Raw genomic sequence first — 22,721 nt, 5'->3', positions numbered from 1 at the left:
TGCTGTTTGCCAGGCCAAGCATCGGAAAAAGCTGTTAAGCTCAGTTGAACTTCACGCGCTCAGTACGCGTCGGGCACGATATACCGACATTCACGTTAATGGCCACCTCGCACACTTAAACATAGACTCTGGAGCCAAAGATAGACTCAGGACTCTTTTCCGGCATTACGTACTGTTTTGGATAAAGTAGACGCCGAGGTATTTGGTCCTGGAAATCAAAGGTTGCACGTTGTGGGATCTTTCGCTGCTACCTTGCAGTGGCGTAACAACGTGTCTGTGCAAAGCTGTATGTTATCAAGAACCAGACGACACACCTTGTGTGATTACCGGCAATCGAAGACTTGGGCATCGTTCGGTTTTTGGACTCTGGGGATAGTATTCCGTCACCCCAATCAAAAGTTTTTCGTGGGCTTGGGAAGTGCAAGCAGAATACCACAATTTCGTCGCTCAAGATGATCGTCCCTTTTCATTATGTGTTCTCGGATGAATACCTCTTCCTCTGCTCGAGCAGGTGAAGAAGGAATTAGATGAAATGGAAACCCAAGGACTCATTCGCAAGGTTGACACACCTACCACATCTTGTTCAGGCCTCGTCGTCGTGGCTAAGCCGTCGGGCGGGTACAGGCTTTATGTCGACTTGACGAAGCTTAACGAGATTGTCCGGCGGGAACGCTACATTCTGTCAACAGTGGAAGCCATCTTAGGCCAGCTTGGTGGGGCACAAATTTCTCCCAAGCTCGATGCAAGATCCAGCTTCTACGAAATCAAACTAACCAGTGAGAGCGAAAAACTGATGAAATTCATCACACCTCTTGGCTGCTATTGCTACAAGCATCTTCCCTTTGGCATTGCGACAGCACCCGAGTATTTCCGATGCTTCATGTCGAGACTGCTCGAAAGCATCACAGGAGTCGTCTACATGATAGACGACATACTCGTCTTTGGTATGAACTGTCATGAGCATGACCAGCGTCTACCTGACGTCTTGGCGCGTTTTAATCAAGAGTGTTTAACTCTTATTATAAGAAGTGTCAGTTCAGAGTCTCTTCTGTCAAGTTCTTAGGAGTTGTCATCAGCCAGAAAGAAATTAGTCCAGACCCGGACAAAGTTAAGATGATCATGGATCTCCCACCACCAATCGATGTTAGTGGTGTTCGCTGATTATTTGGAATGCCCCGCCGCGGTGGTCTAGTGGCTAAGGTACTCGGCTGCTGACCCGCACGTCGCGGGTTCGAATCCCGGCTGCGGCGGCTGCATTTCTGATGGAGGCGGAAATGTTGTAGGCCTGTGTGCTCAGATTTGGGTGCACGTTAAAGAACCCCAGGTGGTCGAAATTTCCGGAGCCCTCCACTACGGCCTCTCTCATAATCATATGGTGGTTTTGGGACGTTAAGCCCCACATATCAATCAATCAATGATTATTTGGAATGGTAAACCATATGGCTCGATTCATTTCAAACCTGTCTGAGATCTACGCACCTATTCGTGCACTCCTCAGCAAGAACAACGCGTGGAGCTGGAGTTACAACCAAGAGCAAGCGTTCAAGAAGATAAAGTCTTTGCTAAGCTCCGACACATGTATGGCTATGTACAATCCCCATTACCTAACTATAGTATCGGCTGACACAAGCTTTCATGGCCTTGGCGCCGTTCTACTCCAAGATCAACCGTCAGGAATTCGACATGCAGTTGACTCTGCTTCCAGATCTCTCACTACTACAGAAATACGCTACAGTCAAACGGAAAAGGAGTCTCTGGCTGTCACATGAGCTGTCACCAGGTTCGACTAATACCGACGTGGACTAAGCTTTGAGGTCGAATCCGATCATCTTTTGCTTGTAGCTCTCCTGTCAAGCAACAATCTAGACGTCTTGCCACCTCGAATTCAATGTATGCGGATCAAACTGATGCGCTATCAGTTCTCCGTCAGGTATGTTTCTGGAAAACTGCTAGCCACAGCCGACACACTATCAAGAGCACCCTGCGACTTGCCAGCTTCCAAAGCAGTCAGCAGCTTGGAAGTCTATATAGGGGAAATCCTCAAGAATCTACTTCCACAACTGGCGAATCAGCTGGACGAGATCCGTTATTTTCAAACTCAAGATAGCGAGTATTTTTCTACTATGATTTATTGTGAGAAAGGCTGGCCGTCTAATAAGAGAGCTCCGACCCATTTAGCACCATACCGGAAGGAGCGCGAAAGACTGAGTGTGTAGGATGGCTTACTCTTAATGGATCGCCGCATTGTAATCCCGTCAGCTCAACGCTAGGACATTCTCGCACTGTTGCACGAAAGACATCGAGATGTCCGCCGCAGTCAATAGAGCTCCCGCGAGTGCGTTTGGTAGCCCCATTGCAACCAGCCCATCGAGGACCTTGCGGCTCAATGTTCTATGTGTCCTGAGACCCGAGCCTTGCGTTCTGAGCCACTGACACCAACGCTAACACCACAACGACCATGGCAACGCTTGGGAATCGACTTGTTCTAGTTGGTAGGACACGACTACGTCCTCATCGTTGACTAATATTCCAGATTTCCAAAAGTAGTCACACTCGGAACTTCGTCAGCAAAAGTGGTCGTTGCTGCGGTCAAGAGTTGCTTTGCTCGTTTTTGAATACCAGATGTTGTACGGACGGACAATGAACCTTAATTCTCGTCCAAGGAGTTTGCCGAATTGCAACGGCGTATCGATTATGCCACGAGACCAGCAGCCCTCGATACCCTCAGAGTAATGAAGAGGCAGAGCGCATGGTGCATACCGTGAAAGATTTGCTGAAGAAAAGCCCGGATCCGTACCTCGCTATACTTTGTACCTTTGTACCTCGCTATATTTGCATACCGAGATGCACCTGCAGTTCAGGGCGTCTCTCCTGCTCAGTTACTCATGGGAAGGAGACTACAAACTCGTCTTCCTGTTCTGCCTGAACGACTTCTTCAGGCCTTACCAAATCACGAGGAATTTCAAGCACAGAATACTGCACTGAAGTTGCAACAGGCGACAGACTACAATCGCCGTCACAGTGCTACTCCTCTGATTCCTCTCAGTAAGGGGGAGGACGTGTGGATAAAGGATTTAGGTTGCAGCGGTCGTGTCCTCAGCCCAGCTCAGCGACCAAGGTCGTACGTGGTCTAGACTTCAAGTGGCGTTGTCCAGAGGAACCATTGCCATCTGGTGCCGTTTGTAGGTGACTAAAATGTCTAAGGACACGCAGCAACGGCTTCATCCCCGACGCATGGAACCATGCCATCAAGTCCGCCAAGAGCATCAGCCTCGACCTCAGTGCCGGAAGCATCATCTCTCAGTACTTCGTGCGCATCACCTGCGCCGTCTGTGAAGATACCTGCCTCACCTGAAGTGCAGAGTCTGCCTCTGCAAGCAAGTGCGCCTCAGCGTGGTGAACCTAAGCGTACGCGTTCTAGTCGTGCCATGAAACCACCGCGCAGGTTGAACATATAACTATTCCGGGAGGAAATATGTAGTGGGCGCTGAGTGCTATGTTGATCCTCTAATGGATGGCGCTGGGAGAATGCGCACGCCACCTCACGTGAGGCATATAGCAGGGGGGGGGGGGCAGTGGCGATTAGACGTGGCTTCTTGTTGTTGCTGTGACTGGTGATCGAGTGGCGACCAGTGGTGTCCTACTTCAATCAATCAGTCAATCTGTCTATCAATCAACCAAGTAACCAAATAAATAAATAATTCATTCATTCATCAGTCAATCCATAAGTAAATCATTTATGTGCACAAAAATGGTAGTTAAAAGTGGGGATTATACAGATACAGAGCAAGGTCCCGTAGTCGACAGACTGTGAACTTCCCATAAGGAAAAACGCTAGCAAATATGAACACAAACTAATCATTGTAACAAAAGAAGCAAAACACTAGCATGATTTGATTATAAAAAACGGCTAAAAAGTGGTGATGATGAAATTATTATGCTGAGTGAAAATAAGATTGAAGGTTAAACGTGAATGTGTGGAAATTAGAGAGAGTCTTAGTATGGCATGGTAATAAGTTCCAGAGTTGTGTGGCTGAGAAGTTAGTAGCGAACTTACCATAATTAGTTCAGGGTGTCCGTAATAAATAGCTGTTGCTGGAAGCAACATTAGATAAAGCTGGCTAGTGTTAGGTTTTCTGAAAGCACGGATGGTTGAACTTTATTGGTTGTACATACTTCAAAGAACAGCGCAAAGAACAACGGGATAACGGAACAAATTGCACATATATAATGCTTACTCTCAACAATTATGAGAGACAGCGCTGGGGGCGTCTGCGCCTGTTATTCTGTAGTTGTCTTGTTTGCCAGTCTTTGCAGTAGTGTTAGGTAAATGATGGCTAATGCCGGCTAGTGCTGTTTTACTATTGAGAAACGTTGGCGAATGCTGGCTATTCACTGTTATAAAAACAGCATTGTCTTTATTTGATTTCAATATATAATGACTGATTTCTTGCTAACACAGGTATCATTACGCCTAGACTACGATCTTAATTTGTTCGGCATACTTCTCTCTCCGTTTCGTTCGAACTCGGGAATACGGTAGCGTCCCAAAAAAGTGCATTCGTTTATTTGTTTAGCTTTGGTGCGAGACCCTGGCGCGGATCCGGTGAACGACCGTATAACGCGTGTGCTGTTTTCGCACAGAACGCCGAGCGCACCTTTTGCGTAGTGGTGTCCCGCACGGTAGCACTGTAGAGCCTTAGCGTGCTCGCCGAGCTGCTCGTGGAGGCTGCCAGCGTACTCGTACAGCTCGGACTGGGTAAGCGCCGCGATGACGCGTTCGGCCAGGTGCCGCTGCTGCCCGATTCCCGGCACAGAGCGCAGAACCAGAGCAGCCTTGGCCGGGAGACCGGACTTCAGGTACAGCGACACTGCCTCTTCCACGTTGCCCTCTTTCTCCTTCAACTGCAAGTACCACGTCGGGTCAAGATAAAAATGTTTATTGTTTTAACATTTTATTATTTTTTACGTGAAGTACATAGCTACTTGCACACCTTCAGTATGTCCGGGCAAACAGAATTGCTTTTTAGCGTGATATGGGATCTATCATTTTTCACAGAGAATTATGCAGCGCATTTTTTTTTACTTGTAATACAATGCCTGCTTTTTTGTTTTATTAGAGCTGTGCACACTGCCTTTTTTTCTATATTTAAAGTCACCAACCACGGTGGCTTAGTGGCTACGGCGTCACGCTGCTGATCACGAAGACAAGCAACTTGTCTCCATTGAACGTCATTCCACAAATGTCGACCCCAAGGGATGGGTATGTTGAAGATACGAAGAAATCATGATCCATTATTGAAATGTGCAAAGTAAACAGTGTTTTCACTAAGAATCAGCATGCCATAGGTTTATGATGATTATCGTACAGAGCATTATTCATGTTTGCTGCGTTTTCAGTACAAGAATGCCCCCTACACTACTTGTACAACGACATTATGCGGACTGCCCTTGCAAAACAATTCATCATGAAGGTACTGAGTATCACGATTTTTTTGTTGTCACAAACCACTTTTCGTCATAAAATTATCGCGAAGCACCCCACGCTTCAAGCGTGTTTTATATTTCTGTCTGGCTGAGTGTTGGTCACAACATTCCTAGCCGATGTAGGAATAAAAATAGAGAGTAAAATTGCGCTAACAACAAAAAATGATTGCAGTTTATGACAAAAAATTTACTCATGAAATGACGCTCTCGTTGTTGGCAACTCGTGGTACCACTTAGTTCTGCATATTGAGTTCGAAACAATACATGTTTTGATAATATGAGAAAGAGGAAAGAAGCCCACTTACCTCGGCTGCTTTTCCTTCCATGCCGTTATTCAAAAGCCACTCAAAATAGTCATCTCGGAGTTTGTCGACGTTGAGATAATTCTGCGTAACATGTGCGGTTGATTAAAAAAAGGAGGAAAACTTTGTGTGAGTGTTCGTCGCTAGACAGGGTAGCCAAGACTATCCTTACTCTTGCTTCGGCCAGCTGGATCATCTCGTCCCACTTGTGCATATTTTTGTACATCTCCATTGCCTCTTCAACTTTATTCTGTACATGACAAAAAGAGAAAACGATGACGGATGCCGACATAGCATAATACCCAAGTCAGCGTTCTCACGATAGCCTCTACAAGATGCATGGGATACACTTGCAATACGAACTTTATACAGTTCCACATTGTTTGAGTGATATCTACAAAAAACTAACGACATAAAGCCCATAACACTGCTTTACAAGCCCTGAGAGCTGAATGCTTTTTATGTCAGTCGACTGCTGTGCGAAAACTGAGCCTCGGTGTTGCTGTGATTTGCCCTCGTTCTGCTTCTCACTGCCAGACGTATGATTCCCAGGTCCAACTCAATACGTAAGCAAACTTGTTGCTCTATATCGCATGTTCACATTGATCAACTCAATACATTATACGGAGCGCGCCAACAAATCGTGCACCATTCATTCACTCGTGGTGCTCTATCGGCCTCAGCCAAGCAGCATTGGTCATGGCTTCAGCTAAGAGTTTGGAACTGCCCAACTTCCACATATTGATCAACTCCATACACTATACGGAGCACGCCAACAAAGCATGCACCCTTCTTTAACTCGTGGTGCTCTATCGGCCTCAGCCAAGCAGTATTGGTCATGGCTTCAGCTAAGACTTTGGAACTGCCCAACCTCCTACCTGCTCAAGGTAGATGTTTTCGGCGAGCTTGAACTGCTTATCCAGCATGGCGATCCTCGCCCTCACTTCGTAGTGGTCGTGGCCGTCCTGACCCTGCAGAGGGAGTTACGAGTGTCACCTCGTATACAGCAGTCATGTGGTACACGCACCGTGGCTTTTGCGGCCTCTTCCTGGAGGCGCATGACGTGCGCCAGGAAGCGCGCTTTGGCAAGGTCGCCCAGAGCGGCATACGAGCGCTCGGCCACGGCCACGAGGCGCTCCTCGAGCGCCATCTGTCCTAGTGTGCGCCACATGGTTTCGGTCTCCTCTGTGAGCTCAAGGCTTTCCAGGTAAGCCACTGCTCTGCACACGTGGATGAGAACTGTTTGCCGGCTCGGCACACGTCAGTTACGCCTTGCTCATTGACGGATGTATTTTATTTCATTAGGCTTGCCTGACTAAATACTGAGACATTTCACCAGATACTGTAACGACGTGTAAAACGCGCTGTTCATCGTTCATCACTTATATTTTCAAGTTAGCCAGCTTGCAGCCTATCGTCCTGAGTGCCTTTTGTTTTGAAGGAGAGAGCTTAACTGGGAGAGAACACAGAAGGTGTTGGGGTGTATTCGCTTTGGAGGCAGGAGCAGAATATTCTAACCATGCATGGGACCTTTCAACGGCAGACTCAATGTCGTGTTGAAGGCAGTTGTAAACGTTACCGCGCACATTAAGTTCAAGTGTACAAAGAAGCAAGCAGAGGGTGGTATTGGGGCATGAGCGTCTGGTCAAGAAAGACACTTTTAAAAAAAGTAGAGATATTAATGAATGAAGGAAAACTTAATTTGGCGGTTAGAGGGAACGAGAATTATGGAGCGAGAATTTAGCTTTACGAGTTCATGGTGATGGTCCTGACCACGTTACTACGTTCTTAGATTGTTGGTAACAATAAAATTTGAGTTTAGCTGACTTTTTTAACAAAGTGAAGAATTGAAATATTTATGAAGACGTTCAAGTGCGTGTGTTGCATACTTTGGTCAGAAATTAAGCGGTGAGTCTAAGCACAAGGATAAAGATTGCGATTCTCTGATGAAATTTCCGCTGCTGTCTTCTGTGAGGTACTTACTATGAAGATTAAAGGGAAACTTAATGCGCAAACAGAAATTTGACTGCCGAAATAATGGCGACATGAGACTCAAAGGGGAAGCCTCACCGACCGAAGTCGCCATCAGTGATTGCTGTGCCAAATTCGATGAGACCTTCTTTCAGCGGGTAGCCGACTGTTGTGAGACCTTCGTTGACAATGACTTCAGTCTTTCCATCCTCACGTTCAATATCTACTACTTCACCCTAAACAGTTGCAAAAAAGAAGGCAAAGCACATACATAAAATAAAACCATTTGTCTCAATTCTCTTTAGTGGCTTCACGGCAACTGCATGTTTTTCCTCCAAATAGTGTAATCTAGGTATTTCCTTTAAACTCAGAAAAGCAAATACTGAGTCTTTTGCCAATGCCGCCTTTATATTGGCGCATATACACGCCGCATGTTTCTTGGGGGAATGCGACATGTACCGACACCTTCCACTCCTGGCAGCTTCTTCTGAGATACGATACTCTTTAGTTTATCAAACTTATAGCGTTATTATTGGCACGAGATACTTCAGCAATAAACGTAGAAACAGGTCTATACTTCCACACTTCCACTTGCTTTTCATGCGAACTCGTTTAAAGGTAAGCATTCGAGTAATCTAAAATTATTGTAGTGATTTTCTGTGCAACAGGACGTAAGTTCGGAGTCAAGAGGCCCACGCGCTGTTGAAATGCCAATTCGGAGATGATTATAGACGGACTCGAGGGCAGTCGCGTGCATGACGTACCTTGATAGGAATGGTGGTGGTTCTCTCAGGGGCATCCACGTTGTACCAGACATAGACGACATTACGGCCTTGAGCCACCACCACGTCGCTGTCCGGAACCCACTGCGGGGCGCATGTGTGGCCAATGCGCGTTTGGGCAGTGAGCTCGCCTGCTATGTGCACTACTCTCCGGATACAATGAGCACTTAACAGCTTTGAAAAAACAGTATATTCAGCCCTCCATCAAGCGTCCAGCGTGCTCTCTGAACTGAACCTTCAAAACCGTTCTTCTTGTGGCTTTATTTCAGCACGCTTATATTAGGACCTGCGTACAAAGGCTGCCTGCAACAGCATGCTTTCAGGAGCCTTGAGCTACAGAGTCTGAAAATATCAACACTCATTTTATCTTTCTTAGGCGAATAAGCAAAGTACAGCAACAGTGAAGCAGCGACGCTCACCTGTACAAACGTGCAGTTATTCAGAAGTGTTACTTTGTCTTGTGACGCGATGTCGAACAGGCTGAGCTGGAATAGAAACAGAAAAAACTAACTGCATGTAATGTACAATATTCTGCAGGTCAATCGGAAAAAAGGAAAACGCAATGGTATCGCAGCTGCTATTATCACCACCACAATACATTCATTTGCAGACGAATTATAATGCCTATTGGTAGACTATGGCTATTCAAATCCTCTGTACAACATTCATTTGATCCTCCGCCACAGTGATCTAGTGGTTAAGGTACTTTGCTGCTGACCCGCAGGTCACGGGATCGAATCCCAGCTGCAGCGGCTGCATTTTAGATGCAGGCAAAATGCTGTAGGCCCTAGTGCTCAGATTTGGGTGCAGGTTAAAGAACCCCAGGTGGTATAAATTTCCAGAGCCCTCCACTACGACGTCTCTAATAATAATCTGGTAATTTTGGGACGTTAAACCTCACATATCAATAAACATTCACTTGATGCTGCCGGGTACTCGCTTCTGGGTCATATGTTGTACTGCTGTTGCACCAGCTGCGGCGTCTCATGTAATTTTATTTTCTATGCCCAGTCCATTCAAATGGCAACAAAAGTGTCAGAGGAGCAGTTAGCTCCTGAGGTAGAAGAAACAATATTGTACTGAGGATACAGTAAGTTTGACATGTTGAAAATTCATTTACATCAGAAGGACCATGGCTATAGCGCATGAGATATGACACTGATTACATAGTTTTCCTTCTTCTGCCACAGTTCCTCCCACTTTTCAAAAACATTTATAGTACACCTGTAAGGACATCTATAGAAACCGCAAAAAATTAGAAAGAGTGAAGGTCTATTCTCTAGTGATAATCCTTTATGATTCAGAGTTGGTGATAACTTTTCGAGCTCCATATTTTCGAGCATGTCATATTAACTATCAGTTTTGCATGTAACACTAGTTATGTAGCCTTTCGCTGTGGCAGTAGGCCTTAAATAATTTTATCAATAAAGTCGTTCGGGAACACTCAACAATATTTCCGGGTCCTGAAAATTGTTTGAAATACTATGTCTGACAAAAGAATTTGAAATAAGATTCATACACCATGAGACTCTAAGAAGAAGAAAAAAAGAAGAAGAAGAAGAAGAAGAAGAAGAAGAAGAAGAAGAAGAAGAAGAAGAAGAAGAAGAAGAAGAAGAAGAAGAAGAAGAAGGAGAAGAAGAAGAAGAAGAAGAAGAAGAAGAAGAAGAAGAAGAAGAAGAAGAAGAAGAAGAAGAAGAAGAAGAAGAAGAAGAAGAAGAAGAAGAAGAAGAAGAAGCAAGTAGGTTGTGGACGCCTGCCGTTTGCCTGCTCTGAGGGTTTGGCCAAGGATTTAGTAGTTGTGATTGAATTTATTCTTGATAGGCGTTCTGATAGGGTCTTAGTTGATTAGCAAGAGTATTTTTGGATAATAAGGCCAGACAGCTACCGTTTTCATCTCCTGGACCAGGGGCTTTCTTCTGGTCTGCTTCTCTTTTTCCACAGGAATTACCAGTCGACTTGTTTCTACGCAATCGCATCTCATCCGTGCCTGTGGCATTAGTCCCAAGCAACGAAGGTATCATACGGATGAAGAATCCGAAAATGATCTGGTAGCCGTTACATCCCACTATCAAAACATCACAGAGGCCCGACAGTTCGGCGAAGGAGGCATTCTCGGCTTCTCGTCTGACCAGCTCGGTGTTCAAGACCTGCTGAAATGCTCGGTGTTCGCTGCCAACCCGGTGAGCACATTGATTCCACCTCACCAAGCTTGCGCCAAAGGCCTCATTCGGGGCGTCGATGTCAACTTGACTCCAACTGAGATACTATATATGTTTTCAGAAGTAGGAGAGGTAGCGGTTTATAGATGTAGTCGAGTTGTGGATAAGAACAAGCTCCCAACTGAGTCCGTGATTGGGACATTGGCCGGGTCGAATCGCCCAACCGAAATCAAGGTGTGGCCTTTAATATGCAGAGTGGAGCCGCCATCACTTCGTCCCTAGAGTGTAATAGGTGTTGGCGTTATGGGCACCCATTGAAAGGATGCAGGTCAGTACCTAGATGCAAAGTTTGTGGTTAGGCGCACAACTCAAATGACTGTGAGAGTAATGAACAAAAGTGCTGTCTTTGCCATGAAGCACATTGTCATGATAACCCAAATCGCTCAGCCGAGGCACGTGAAATCCACATTCTTGCAATCGTAGACAGAAGACGATGCTCCCGAAAGGATGTCATTGCTGCAATTCTGGCCAGAATTCAAGGGTATGCTGGTGCAGCAGCCCGCCATAACATAACAATAGAAGCATAACTTTCCCTGTCAATGGCGGACACGATCTAAAAGGCTGTGGATAAGGCTATGCTACGCCTTGCTACCACCCTGTGTGAGTCTCTCTCGCTTATCATAAAGAACCAAATGGCACAAGTCTATAAAGTGCAGATAGATATAAGTACGGTTTCGCAAAATGCTGTGTCTGCGCACTCGACAAGTGAGGCAAAATCTGAGATTTCTGAGTGAGGCAAAATCTGACCAAAAACTGCGAAGATATATTAATACTCAAGAAATTTGGTTGCAATCAATTTCATTATAGTTAAACATCAGTAAAAGTGCGCTTTTGGTGTTTACAATAGCAGATTCAATTTCAATTTCTATATTATATAATCAGACACCTATTTCACAATTAGATTCAGTCAAGTACTTAGGAATAATTATTAATGGAAAACTTAATTGCAGCCAACACATACAATATATAACAGCAAAGACTCAACGGGCGTTGAGTTTATTATGTAGGCTAAGCAAAAGAAAATACGGGCTGCGCAGAGACTTGATGTTAATAATGTATAAAATGTACATGCGACCAATATTGGAATTCGGGTGTGTATTGCTCTCGGAGGCAGCTGGTTATTTAATTAAACCTCTATAGTAATGTTAGAGCGAGAAGCCTTGCGAATATGCCTGGGACTTCCCAGGTTCGTGGCGAATAATGTATTGCATCACGAAGCGTGATTGCCAACACTCCTCTTTTGATTCCGCATTTTAACGGTTCAAACCTTCTTAACGCTCTACAGTTTACCGGTGCGAAGATCAAAATACGCCTTTACAAGCGACCCTGACTCCTTCTTTCTTGTAGATTGGCCAGATTTCATACACCTCAGATAATCTTTTGTTAAAAAGAAACTAGATTGCACAAATGTAGACATTAACACGGTAATTGAAACAAATTCCTCAACCCTCAACATTAGGATAGAGTATGATCAAATCTTCCCCCCACAAGCCAAGTTGCAATCTCTCTGATTTTTGACCAATACACTAAAATACTACCTGGTTCATGCAGAAACAAATAATGTAATAGCTACAGATGCTGCTCAGTGAACAATGAAAAGGCAGGTGTAGGATTTGCCTACGATTTTCTCGACTGGTCTTTCTCAGTGAGGCTTCTAGATTTCACTCCTATTTTTGAAGCCGAGCTAGTAGCTATTATTTTAGCACTTCGAAAGCTTCCTACAACCGAAACCAGTGCAATCATCTTAACTGATTCACTATCGGTGTGTGCAGCTCTGACAATCTCAGAACAATCTAGTGCCCTAGCAGCGTTCCGCACATTAGCACTACCACATTCAAAACTCCTGAAATTAGAGTGGGTCCCAGGCCACTGCGGATTACAATTATATGAACTGGCAGAGGCCTTGGCGCGAGCATCACTTGATGGACCATTAGTTTCGGTACTTCCAGAGTTGGAATACATAGCAGGGGTTAGATATAGAAAATTGCCTATGCTTACAGATAGTTTGGAAAAGAACACAAAATGGACAGATTATCAGCACATCAACTTTCCATAGAAATCTCAGTGGAGTCCGTCAAAAAAACTTGAAGTTATTATCTCCAGATTCCGGGACCGTGTTCCCCCATTAAATTTTTATTTACACAGAGCTGGTCTCACACTCTCCCCTCTTTGTTCGTTCTGCGAAGAATCAGAAACCATTGAACATCATTTTGTATCATGTCGTAGCTACGCAGTAATTAGGAAAAGACTTCTAGCTACTCCATTTGCGAAGCTAGGTTTAAACTTAACCACCGAAAATGTTCTAAATTTTGGTGCCTCCGTTTTGGTGAATAGCCACAGGGATGTTTTCAATGTGGTATGTAATTTCATTCAAGACTATAAACGTATTTCAACATAAGGCCCACTTTGACAAATACTAAAAAATTGGGGTCAGGAAGTAATTTTCGAAATGTGGATAATTATGAGACATACATCCCAAATTAGTCGGGTTCGGCAAACTCAACTGTCTGGTCGGCGCCCAAAATCAAGGTATAGTTACTAAATTAGTGTCTCATTTCTTGTTGTTTTTGTTCGCACTCTCTTTGTTTTTTTTAATATACTGCCTTCCTTCTACATCTTTTTTGTTTGTTTTTTTTGTAAGCAATAGTGCAGTTATCATCCATACGATACTATATGTTTTCTTGGCCTATTCCACAGAGTGGGTATGTACCATGGATTCTGGGCTACAAACAAACATACAAATCTTCGTCTTTTTTCTTGTGTTGTCATTTTTTTCTTTTGCGTTAACATGTCTCAGCCAGTTATACCCGACGAACTGGCCCAACAATTAATTCACTTAGAGTACTTGGATGGTGAATTCGATTTTTTACAATAATGTCGCAGTCTGTTAGGCTTCCACGATCATACTGTTTTGAGTAATGCGCGATTAGCTATCACTTTGGCTACAAAACAGGGGACAAATCGCACCCACTCGTTGCCGTCTGTCCCGAAAGAGGAGCTTCTGTCCGGTCTCGTTCAACTCGAGCCAGTCGATCTTGGAGTCGTGCGGTACCTGAGCCAGCGTCATGCCCGTCACCAGGTCCACTGCACATACACACCCGTTGCGTACAACGAGTTGAGTGATGACATCCCGTAAGCAGGCTACCGCAAATATAGGCAGAAAGAATGAGCAATCAACGCAATTCGTGCTGTGCTGTTTAGAATCCCTGGACTATGTTTTAATAAATTACATGTTGAATTGCGTAAAGATGAGATACGTTTATTTTCAAAATCAGCTTTTGTCCCAAAACTACAAAATGATTGTCAGATGCGCTGTAGCTTAAGACTCAGGATTAATTTGAACCTCTTGGGGCTCTTTACCGTGTGCCTAAATGAAGTACATGGCCGTGTAGTTTTTCCCCTCCATCGAGATGCGGCCACCGCGCCTGGGACTCGATCCCGCGACCTTCTAATCAGCAGTAGAGCATCATTTAACTACTGCATCACACTACACTGACGGGTAATGCTCAGCTTAAGACAAGGAATAAAAAGTGGAATAAATGGATCGGGCTTCTAGCTGCGATAGGGTAGTGCGCTTCTATTCGTCCAGTCGTCACAGTAAAAGTAGGAGGTGGCTCTTCGAGGTGGCGTTCCAGCTTAGAGCTTTAGAACTGAAGGGTTTACTTAGATAAGGGGTCAATTAGCCGTCGCGATGTCCCAACTACTTGGCAAGTGGGGGATGCCCGTTGAAGCATATATATAGGTGGGTGCCACAGTAAGTGGAGTTTGGTCTGTTTTGCCTAATGCTGAGTCATGATAAACATGACTGACGACTGGACCACTGACGCACTGAACGGGGCTTTGAAACTGGTGTGCAGCAATTAATCGAAGCTAGCCCTACTATACCTACATTGAATGACCAGTGTAAGAGTGAAGAGGAGTTTCCTGCTCAACAATTGGAAAATATTTGTTCAAAGTTTATGAAGAAAATGGAAGAACTGTTGCCGACAGATTTTCATCAGGTATGAAACTTACGGACATTAAAGTAAATTGAAATTCCTAGCTGGAGGTCGTAGAATTTTTCATTGAAGACAATGCCAACGAAAAAAGGGTGCATTCCGACGATATACGAAGACAGGTTTATGGACAGCTAGGAGGAAAAAAAATTACTAATAAAAGAATGAAGAGTAGAGTATTTGTCGGCGGAAATAGAATATTCGACCACATACCTAGAAGTATATTATTAAACTTACCAGTTGGTGAGAAAAATAGTTACACGAAAGTTCAGAAAGTGAAATAAAACTTGGAGAACACGGCTTTTACTAGTTCACAACACCTTCCAAAAACTTTGATCTTTTTGGAAGGTGTTGTGAACTTCCAAAAAACTTTGATGAAATGCAGTTCACTCATGCAGGTAACTGTCTGTACTCTATCAGCACTGTAGTGCAGAAGTGTGCAAAAGAAATAGGTTTATACAAGATTGCAGACCCTTTGTAAATAGAAGAAATGCACATATTTTGGAGCACTTTTCATCAAGTCGAACAAACAACGGACTCGGGTGTACAAGGATCCTCTAATTTTATTGAAAGTCTGAAGTTCGGAATCCATTTTTATGGATAAATGAAGTGGTACGAAACGCAAAAGAGCCCTCGCGACAACTTCCTGAGCATTAGGGACACGCGCACGTCGTTAATATACGAGCTTGGAGAAGCAACTATACCAAGCGCTGTAAACCATTACAAGTAGCTTCAGTCAAGCGAAGAGCTCGATCTTACAAGCAATGGTCTGATATCACCTAAAGGCGATTCACCTATTTCGTTGCGTACGTCACTTAGCAGGCACGCACTAATTTACGCACTTAGCTTGTCACCAACTTCATATACATTTATATAAAATATTTTATCTTTAAACAGATACGAAGGTAGAAGCTGGACGAGCAAAAAACGCCTGGAAGTTTGTACAACGGACACCTGTATGAGCGCCTGTGTTGATTAGTCAGAATCTCTAGACATGAAGTACGATAAATATGCTTCGGAAAATGAACAATATATGCTCCAGACACATTCACAGTTGTGAATCATATGGGATGTAAGTAATTATCCACCGTTAAGTGCAATTATCAGTGCTGAAAGGCATTCTGGCATGCTCCAACTAAGTCCACATGTTTACATTGCAGTGGATAAATATACCATTAGCTCCCCTCTCTGCAAAAGACCGCCTGTTCAATGAAGCTGTAAAACAACAAAAAATTAAACTCAGAAACTACAATTTTGAAGATGTCTAACCTCATTATATATATATATATATATATATATATATATATATATATATATATATATATATATATATATATATATATATATATATATATATATATATATATCCATGCGCAGCTCCAGTAATTCTCGTTAAAAAGAAAGACGGATCCTGGAGATTTTGCGTCGATTATCGACCAACTTCCACGTATTGATTGATAAATCGAATCCAATAGAGACCGCTGATATGAATTTTTCATTCAAGAGGCCCGTAGCTTCTCTGGTGACCATTTCAAGGATAATACATTTAGAGGCAATAAAACTGACTTCCCCTGTACACTCTTAATACGTCTACTTGATTATATGCTTTCGCACATTCTGAGCGTGCACATCAGCAGTGAGGCGACAGTTCCAGTTTGGCCCTCACTTCACATTCCCGTGAAGTGCTGCCTCGGTTCAACTGCTTGGGGTGAACCCGCTCAGCTACAAACCTTATATCTGTCTGCGTATCCGACTTTTTAGGGGCGAAGCTCCTTATAGCGGCACCCGTTCGTCCCTCGTAGTCGTAGTAGTAGTCGTAGTGTGTAACCAGTCTTACATTTTGAGCTCCAAGGTGGTGCCGGTGAGTGATTTCTTCTGTGCGTTGTTGAACAATAAAAAATTCGCAGTGTGCGCGTTAACTAAAAGCCGAATTCTCCTGTCTCTCATTCCCCCTTAGCACCCATTGGCATGTACATTGAGCACTATCTGAGAAGAAAAGGTTGCTACGTTATACTCGCTGGACATAACCTCCTTGGTTTTAGAAAGGTTTAGCGAGCGTTGGGCCGCTGTGCCACGAATACAGTAAACTAGTATATACCACGAACTCGAGGTGGTTAAAGGTGGGCAGTAGACAAAAAGCGCAAGCCGTAAGAAAGTGTGCGTGTGCCACCTCTCGTTTAGTCCTTGGAATGTCCGCTGGATGGTGGTGCATATGCGGAATATATGATGAAAAGATGTGAGATGGTGGTACTTGGAGTGTTGAATAGATGGACGAACGGACACACAGACAGATGCATTGACGGACTCACGAATGGCTGCACCGGCGGATGGACGCATGGATGGACGCAGGGGCAGATGCATGGACGAACGCAGGGACGGACGCACGAACAGACGCACGTACGGACGGGCGAATGGATGCACGGACGGTCACACAGACGAACGCATGAACGGACGGAAGCAAGAATGAATGGACGGACGGATGCTTCGCCCCACTCTCAATCATTCACTCCGTCGATATGCTGCCATTTTTTTTCATTCGTATTTCTTACCAATGTTGCATGCAAATCTCTGCACGCTAAAACCAATGGACGTGCGCCGCCTATACGCAGCAACTTCTTTATACAGTGAACGACCCCACACGAAACGAAAGTGTAGTGGCAGTGTACGCTGCGAATCGCGTCATGTAATCGTCACGTGCGTTTTGTAGCTGTGGTTATGCAAGACTCATCTAACTTGGTTAATATGGTAATGTGGTTACGCAATTCTAACATCTACTTTCAGCACAAATTATTGTTACAGTGTAGCTTCAGTATGTCAGAAATTCGTTTTCCTGTCGCGGGCGAGCGTGAGTAAATGTGAGCACTTGAACGTTCTATGGCCATAGATATGCAAGCATGAACTTAGAGGAAGCACTTTCTTACCAACAAATATCGTTTTCAAGTCAATTAAATAGGCTAGCTTCTTGTTGTCCGCAGGCTCTTGTTGTCCTGGTCGTCTTCGTTCGTTCAGACGCACACTTAATAAGAAAAAGAAAACATGCAGAAACTTGTTAGGCAATGTAATCAACCGTAATATATGCTTAGTTGTCGATTATTTAAAAAGTGACAATGAACTTAAGAAGCGCAGTGTTGTTTTTTATTCGGGCAACGCACCTTAGCAAATGAGGATTCATGAATTCTGTGCGCACCGAACCAAGGATCTCGTTGTGACCATACTCTACCAGGGACAGTTCACCAGCATTGAAAATCATGCATACCTGTGACAAGGGGGTGGGGGGGGGGGAGTAGAAAGAGAAAGTACTCCATAACTGTTAAGTCCTATAGTTCAAGCAATTAGTTCTGACTGCTAATTAATATATCTTTTTAAATACTTTCAGGCATATATAAGACCAGGCAAATTACTCCTGTACCATTTTACAACCTGCATTTCTAGCATCGTGTGTGTGCGCTTCGCGTAAATGCAAATAGGTTTTCTCGTACATTTTCGGTTTCAAAGTAAAACTTCTCGTTCCTCGAGGTTCCTTCCCAAAAGACCTGCAGTAAGAATACAAAAATTAAAGCGAATCACTACAAAACACATATGATAAATGAAAAAAAAAAACGCGCGAACAAGATAGGTCTACCCGCACCTCACAGAACTTGTCCTGGAGCAAATCGCCGAGCAACAGCGTGGCCGCCGTGTACGCCACCAGGTAGCGATCTCTGCCCAGGATTTTTATATCCTGAATCTCGTGACCGTACTGCGACTTGAGCGTGCTCTTCGTTTTCGTCGCCAGGTTCACAATCAGGGCCTGCGCGACGCAATCGCAATGTGTATACTGTACAGTTTAAAGTGAAGTTTAAAATCGAACGTAATAAAACAAACTGCTCTTTTGTGTACAACGTTGGTTGTGTGAACGTCTAAGTGCCCGAGACAACATTAGAAGTCGTTCCAGCAAAGTGTGAAATAATAGAGTGCACTTATTATGAATGCAAATGCAAACGACATTGCTGCTGAGCACATTGATATGCAATGTGGGTCCTTTCTTTCGGCACTGAGTTTTCATTCACAGCCATTTCAATAAGCCTTAAACTGACTATTGTAGAGACAAGAATAATCAATGTAACACTTGGTGAGTAGACGATGCACTTACTACGTGTGGCGTTGTAGCATCAAATATTTTACCCAAGAACACACTATTTCTTGCATATGCATGAAATATTTTGCTTTAGATTGAAGCGCTGTTAATAAAGCCCGTTAAGCGTGAGAAGCGTCTACTAACCTGACTCGGCCCCACAAAGGTGATTTCAAATTTGTTGTTGTAGAGTGTCTTGCGTAGGCTGCAATCATAATTCAGAATGGCGCCGCAGAGCGTTCCCTGCGAGTTGCGGGTATCATTACTTGGCTTCGCTCAGTGTGAAAGAGACATGGCGTCAGTATCGATCATTACGCACAATGCTGACGAATTCTACAAGGAGCGAAAGGACGTTTGTGTCCAATTTGCGACAATTTTTTCCCATGATAAGTGCATCAACACGACGATTAATTTATTTCAATGTTCATGCGTAACATACGGGCACGCGAGGAACAAAATAACCGCCGTAGATAAGCGAACCTATGCGTGCAGTAATATATTTATTTTTCGTCACCTGACTAGGCCAGCCAAAAACTGCAAGCTCTGCGGCACCCCGCGGAGCATATGTCATGCTAACCCCAGAAAATTGCTGGGTAAAAAACGAACACTTCTGATCACTTCACAGAGAAACTCGCATACACGCGTAAGCTCGAGCAACTATAAAACAGAATACAAGATTTAATAAATACCAAGACCGAACTATCATCCACGCACTAGCAGTGCTACGAATAAACATGCTTCCAAGAGCGGTGTGCATTTCATAAGAATATATTGCCAAAATTATATGCATTGATTCCTGCATTTATGTGCATGGAAGTATTTGGAGAACACTGTATACAGTCTTACAGCTTTCTCTCTGATAAAGCTTTCAGTCTTAATAATATAAGCAACAACAACAAAAAACGCTTTCCCTTTCCGCCGTGGCCGGCTTCACCAGCCTTCATGGTGCTTTTGTTTTCATTCATATTTACATACAGGATGTTTCAAGAAATGTGTAAATATTGTAAAATCCAGCAAAAGACGTTACTTGCTCCCTATCTTCACAGTTGCTTTCTCTGTAGTGGCAGGTATATTAAGAAGTTTGAAGATATCACTCGGAACAGTAATTAGTGAAGTTAAGTAATTACCTTCTTAACTAACGAATTTCTACAGTTAAACCAAATGGGAGAATCGAAGTCCTTGATACACAAAACCAATTGCCGCTTTGAGATTTAAGAAAAGCAGCCTTTAGTAATAAGTACGAATGAATCAAATAATCCAGATTCTGCGGCGAAACCGAAACCAAAGGACCGATGACAGCAACAAGCAGATGACTACAGGGACGTCACTGTTCAAAAACGTGGTTGCTGGGGTACAGTGCTTTACATTTCCAATTCATTAACACACACACACACACACACACACACACACACATATATATATATATATATATATATATATATATATATATATATATATATATATATATATATATATATATATATATATATATATATATATAATTATGTGCGCTGTGATTGCGAGCACCGCCCACACACCCACGCAACGAATTCGGTTAATGGTTAATATAACAACGCTTCGTCATTTCCGTTGCACTTTTTCGCGTTTCGGTTTCACCGCAGAATTGCGAAAAATTTATTAATCGCAGTTATTACTAGAGGCCACTTTTCAAAAATCTCAAAGCTCCCATAGGTTTTTCACATGAAGGACTTCAATTATGTCAATTGACTTAACAGCCTAACTCCAATAATTAAAATTCAAATCATTTAACTTTCCTAATTACTGTCCAAATGATATCTTCAACCTTCTTAAGAGGTCTGATGCTACAAAAGAAACAACTGTGAAGACAACAATAAAATAACGCATTTTCCTTATTTTTTAAGAATATAGAACACATTTCTTCAAACAACGTGTATACAAAAAGTAAGAGAGGGGGGCTCTAGAGATACAAACGAGAAATCACGCCCGATAGCACCTACGCGGCAATCAGGCACGCCCACTAAACTGACGCAAAGAGTGCACTGTTCTTACCACGGCGAGCCTTGATCCGTCTCGCTTCCAAGCGAGGCTGGATATGGTGTAAGCGTTCTGCAGCTCCTTCGGCTTCGCCTCGTCCCAGGCTCGTTTGTTGCTGCTCCACGTGAACACACGGACTCTGCGAAGCCGCGAGGAGCTGAGTAGGAGCTTTATAACATTATCTTATTGTCGCATGTTATTACTAAATAGTCAAATATAATATTTTGTCACTTGTCTTCAGAAGGAGCGTAAGTCATTTTACATTATAAAGCCGAGCTAAATAAGCATTTGCGGAATGTCATAACTTAAAGTAACCAGTAACAATTCAGAAATTTCGTGCCCTACAGTGCGTTTTCAAACAAAAAAAAAAGCAGCTTTAAATTTTGTGTCTCGTTTTTAATTTTTTGAAGGGCTTCTGGTTTGATGGAGAGCGGGCTATACTTAGCTATCAAGCAATTAAAATTCGTTGCTGGGAGGATAATTCTCCGGGAAAAGGCGGTGGATGGCAACGCTTGCAAGGACTGACCCCCAGCCTGGGCGCAAGAGGTGTCGGAGACGCAGAATACCTTGTGCACTATGTCGACCTAACGTCCCTGTATAAGCGTATAGAGGGACGTTAAGGTGGAGCAACCTGTTCACCTATTGTGCATGCGAAATAGATCCCACCTGTCATAGCTGCCGACAGCCAGGGCGTGTCCCCCGGGGCTGCATGCTGCCGCGGCGAACTCGTGCTCGTCTGGTTGCCGGCTGTAGTCGAACTGCTGCTGCACACGACCCTCCCGGGGAGCGTAGAACACAATACGTTTGTCGCAGCCAGCCGCCATGATGGACTGCTCCGTCCAGCACAGCGCATACGGTGGGCATGGGTGCGTCAGCACTTTGCCCTGTGACCCCGCCGGAGGGCGAAGCAGTGTGCACTTCATTTCTTTTCGATTACTCATTACAATAATTCATTCGTTGATAATTGTTGTGCTGAATAAAATGACCATGAATTGATCTCGGTTCACGATAAAATCGCACGGGCCACAGCACATATGTACGCTACATTGTGTAGAACCAGAGTAACGTCGGACGCGGCAAGAGGATAATTAGCTTGCAAAGCCAAGTAGTAACACTGAATAAGCAGAGGACCAAGTGTACAAAAATGAAACGAATTTACTGTTTCGAGAAGTCGAAATCTATTAATCACATATAAATAGAGTTATATATCCTTATTTTTAGCACTGAAAATAGAATGTTCTTTTGCTCTGTTTCTTTATATTTTTGTTTTCAACGATGAAACCCCTGACAGCATCTCATGTATGATAATACTGAGGGACTCTGGCCTGCAGAGCTTTTGATTCCACATCTCGATTTCCCAGCGACTTCATAAAAAGTCACTCTTAAGCAGCAGCACAAACTACGCTTGTCTCTATAGCAAGTCATGTGGGTCCGAAGGACTAAGGCGTGGACATGCAAAGCGATAAACAAAACAACAGAGCACCTGTGCCTGAGATAGCGTAGCCTTTCTTCCGTTCTTCGACATTATTGCGTGTTATTGCTAAATATACAAAAACATTTCCGTCCCAGTTCTTCGCTCGTGCACTCTTCTAACGCCGCTATTGTGGCGCTGGCGTGTGCAACGCTTATCGTAAAATAGCTTTGTATAACTGTGTACAAAGCATAACAGTACTATCCGTGTCAGTCTATCCGCCAAATGAAGACAAACCATTATATTCCTAGTATTTTTTATGCTTGCCACGTTTTCATGCAGTCATTATAGTGAGGTCAAGGTATGAATCGTATAGGAACATGTCTCTATTTATTATTTATGCAAGTATAATTGCATGCGCTTG

At 43.7% G+C, this 22,721-nt stretch overlaps 1 protein-coding gene across 1 annotated transcript in view; it reads right to left on the bottom strand.

The window, feature by feature from the left end:
- Positions 1-22,721, bottom strand: part of Oseg2 (intraflagellar transport protein Oseg2) — a 90,819-nt gene that overhangs the window by 46,254 nt on the left and 21,844 nt on the right. Inside the window, exons 7-22 of the mRNA XM_037414793.2 lie at positions 21,553-21,770; positions 20,902-21,025; positions 19,018-19,113; positions 18,385-18,546; positions 18,236-18,289; positions 17,909-18,012; positions 17,678-17,772; positions 13,733-13,845; positions 8,962-9,027; positions 8,525-8,626; positions 7,860-7,996; positions 6,817-7,009; positions 6,668-6,760; positions 5,962-6,039; positions 5,793-5,873; positions 4,659-4,905 (exon numbers count right to left, since the gene is read on the bottom strand). Coding sequence (XP_037270690.2) covers positions 4,659-4,905; positions 5,793-5,873; positions 5,962-6,039; positions 6,668-6,760; positions 6,817-7,009; positions 7,860-7,996; positions 8,525-8,626; positions 8,962-9,027; positions 13,733-13,845; positions 17,678-17,772; positions 17,909-18,012; positions 18,236-18,289; positions 18,385-18,546; positions 19,018-19,113; positions 20,902-21,025; positions 21,553-21,770 — 1,963 coding nt within the window. The remainder of the gene's footprint in view (positions 1-4,658; positions 4,906-5,792; positions 5,874-5,961; positions 6,040-6,667; positions 6,761-6,816; positions 7,010-7,859; positions 7,997-8,524; positions 8,627-8,961; positions 9,028-13,732; positions 13,846-17,677; positions 17,773-17,908; positions 18,013-18,235; positions 18,290-18,384; positions 18,547-19,017; positions 19,114-20,901; positions 21,026-21,552; positions 21,771-22,721) is intronic.

Source organism: Rhipicephalus microplus, chromosome X (assembly GCF_043290135.1).
Source record: "Rhipicephalus microplus isolate Deutch F79 chromosome X, USDA_Rmic, whole genome shotgun sequence".
Taxonomy (NCBI): domain Eukaryota; kingdom Metazoa; phylum Arthropoda; class Arachnida; order Ixodida; family Ixodidae; genus Rhipicephalus; species Rhipicephalus microplus.
The sequence above is the reverse complement of the archived record's forward strand: the minus strand, read 5'-3'. Positions and strand labels throughout refer to the sequence as shown.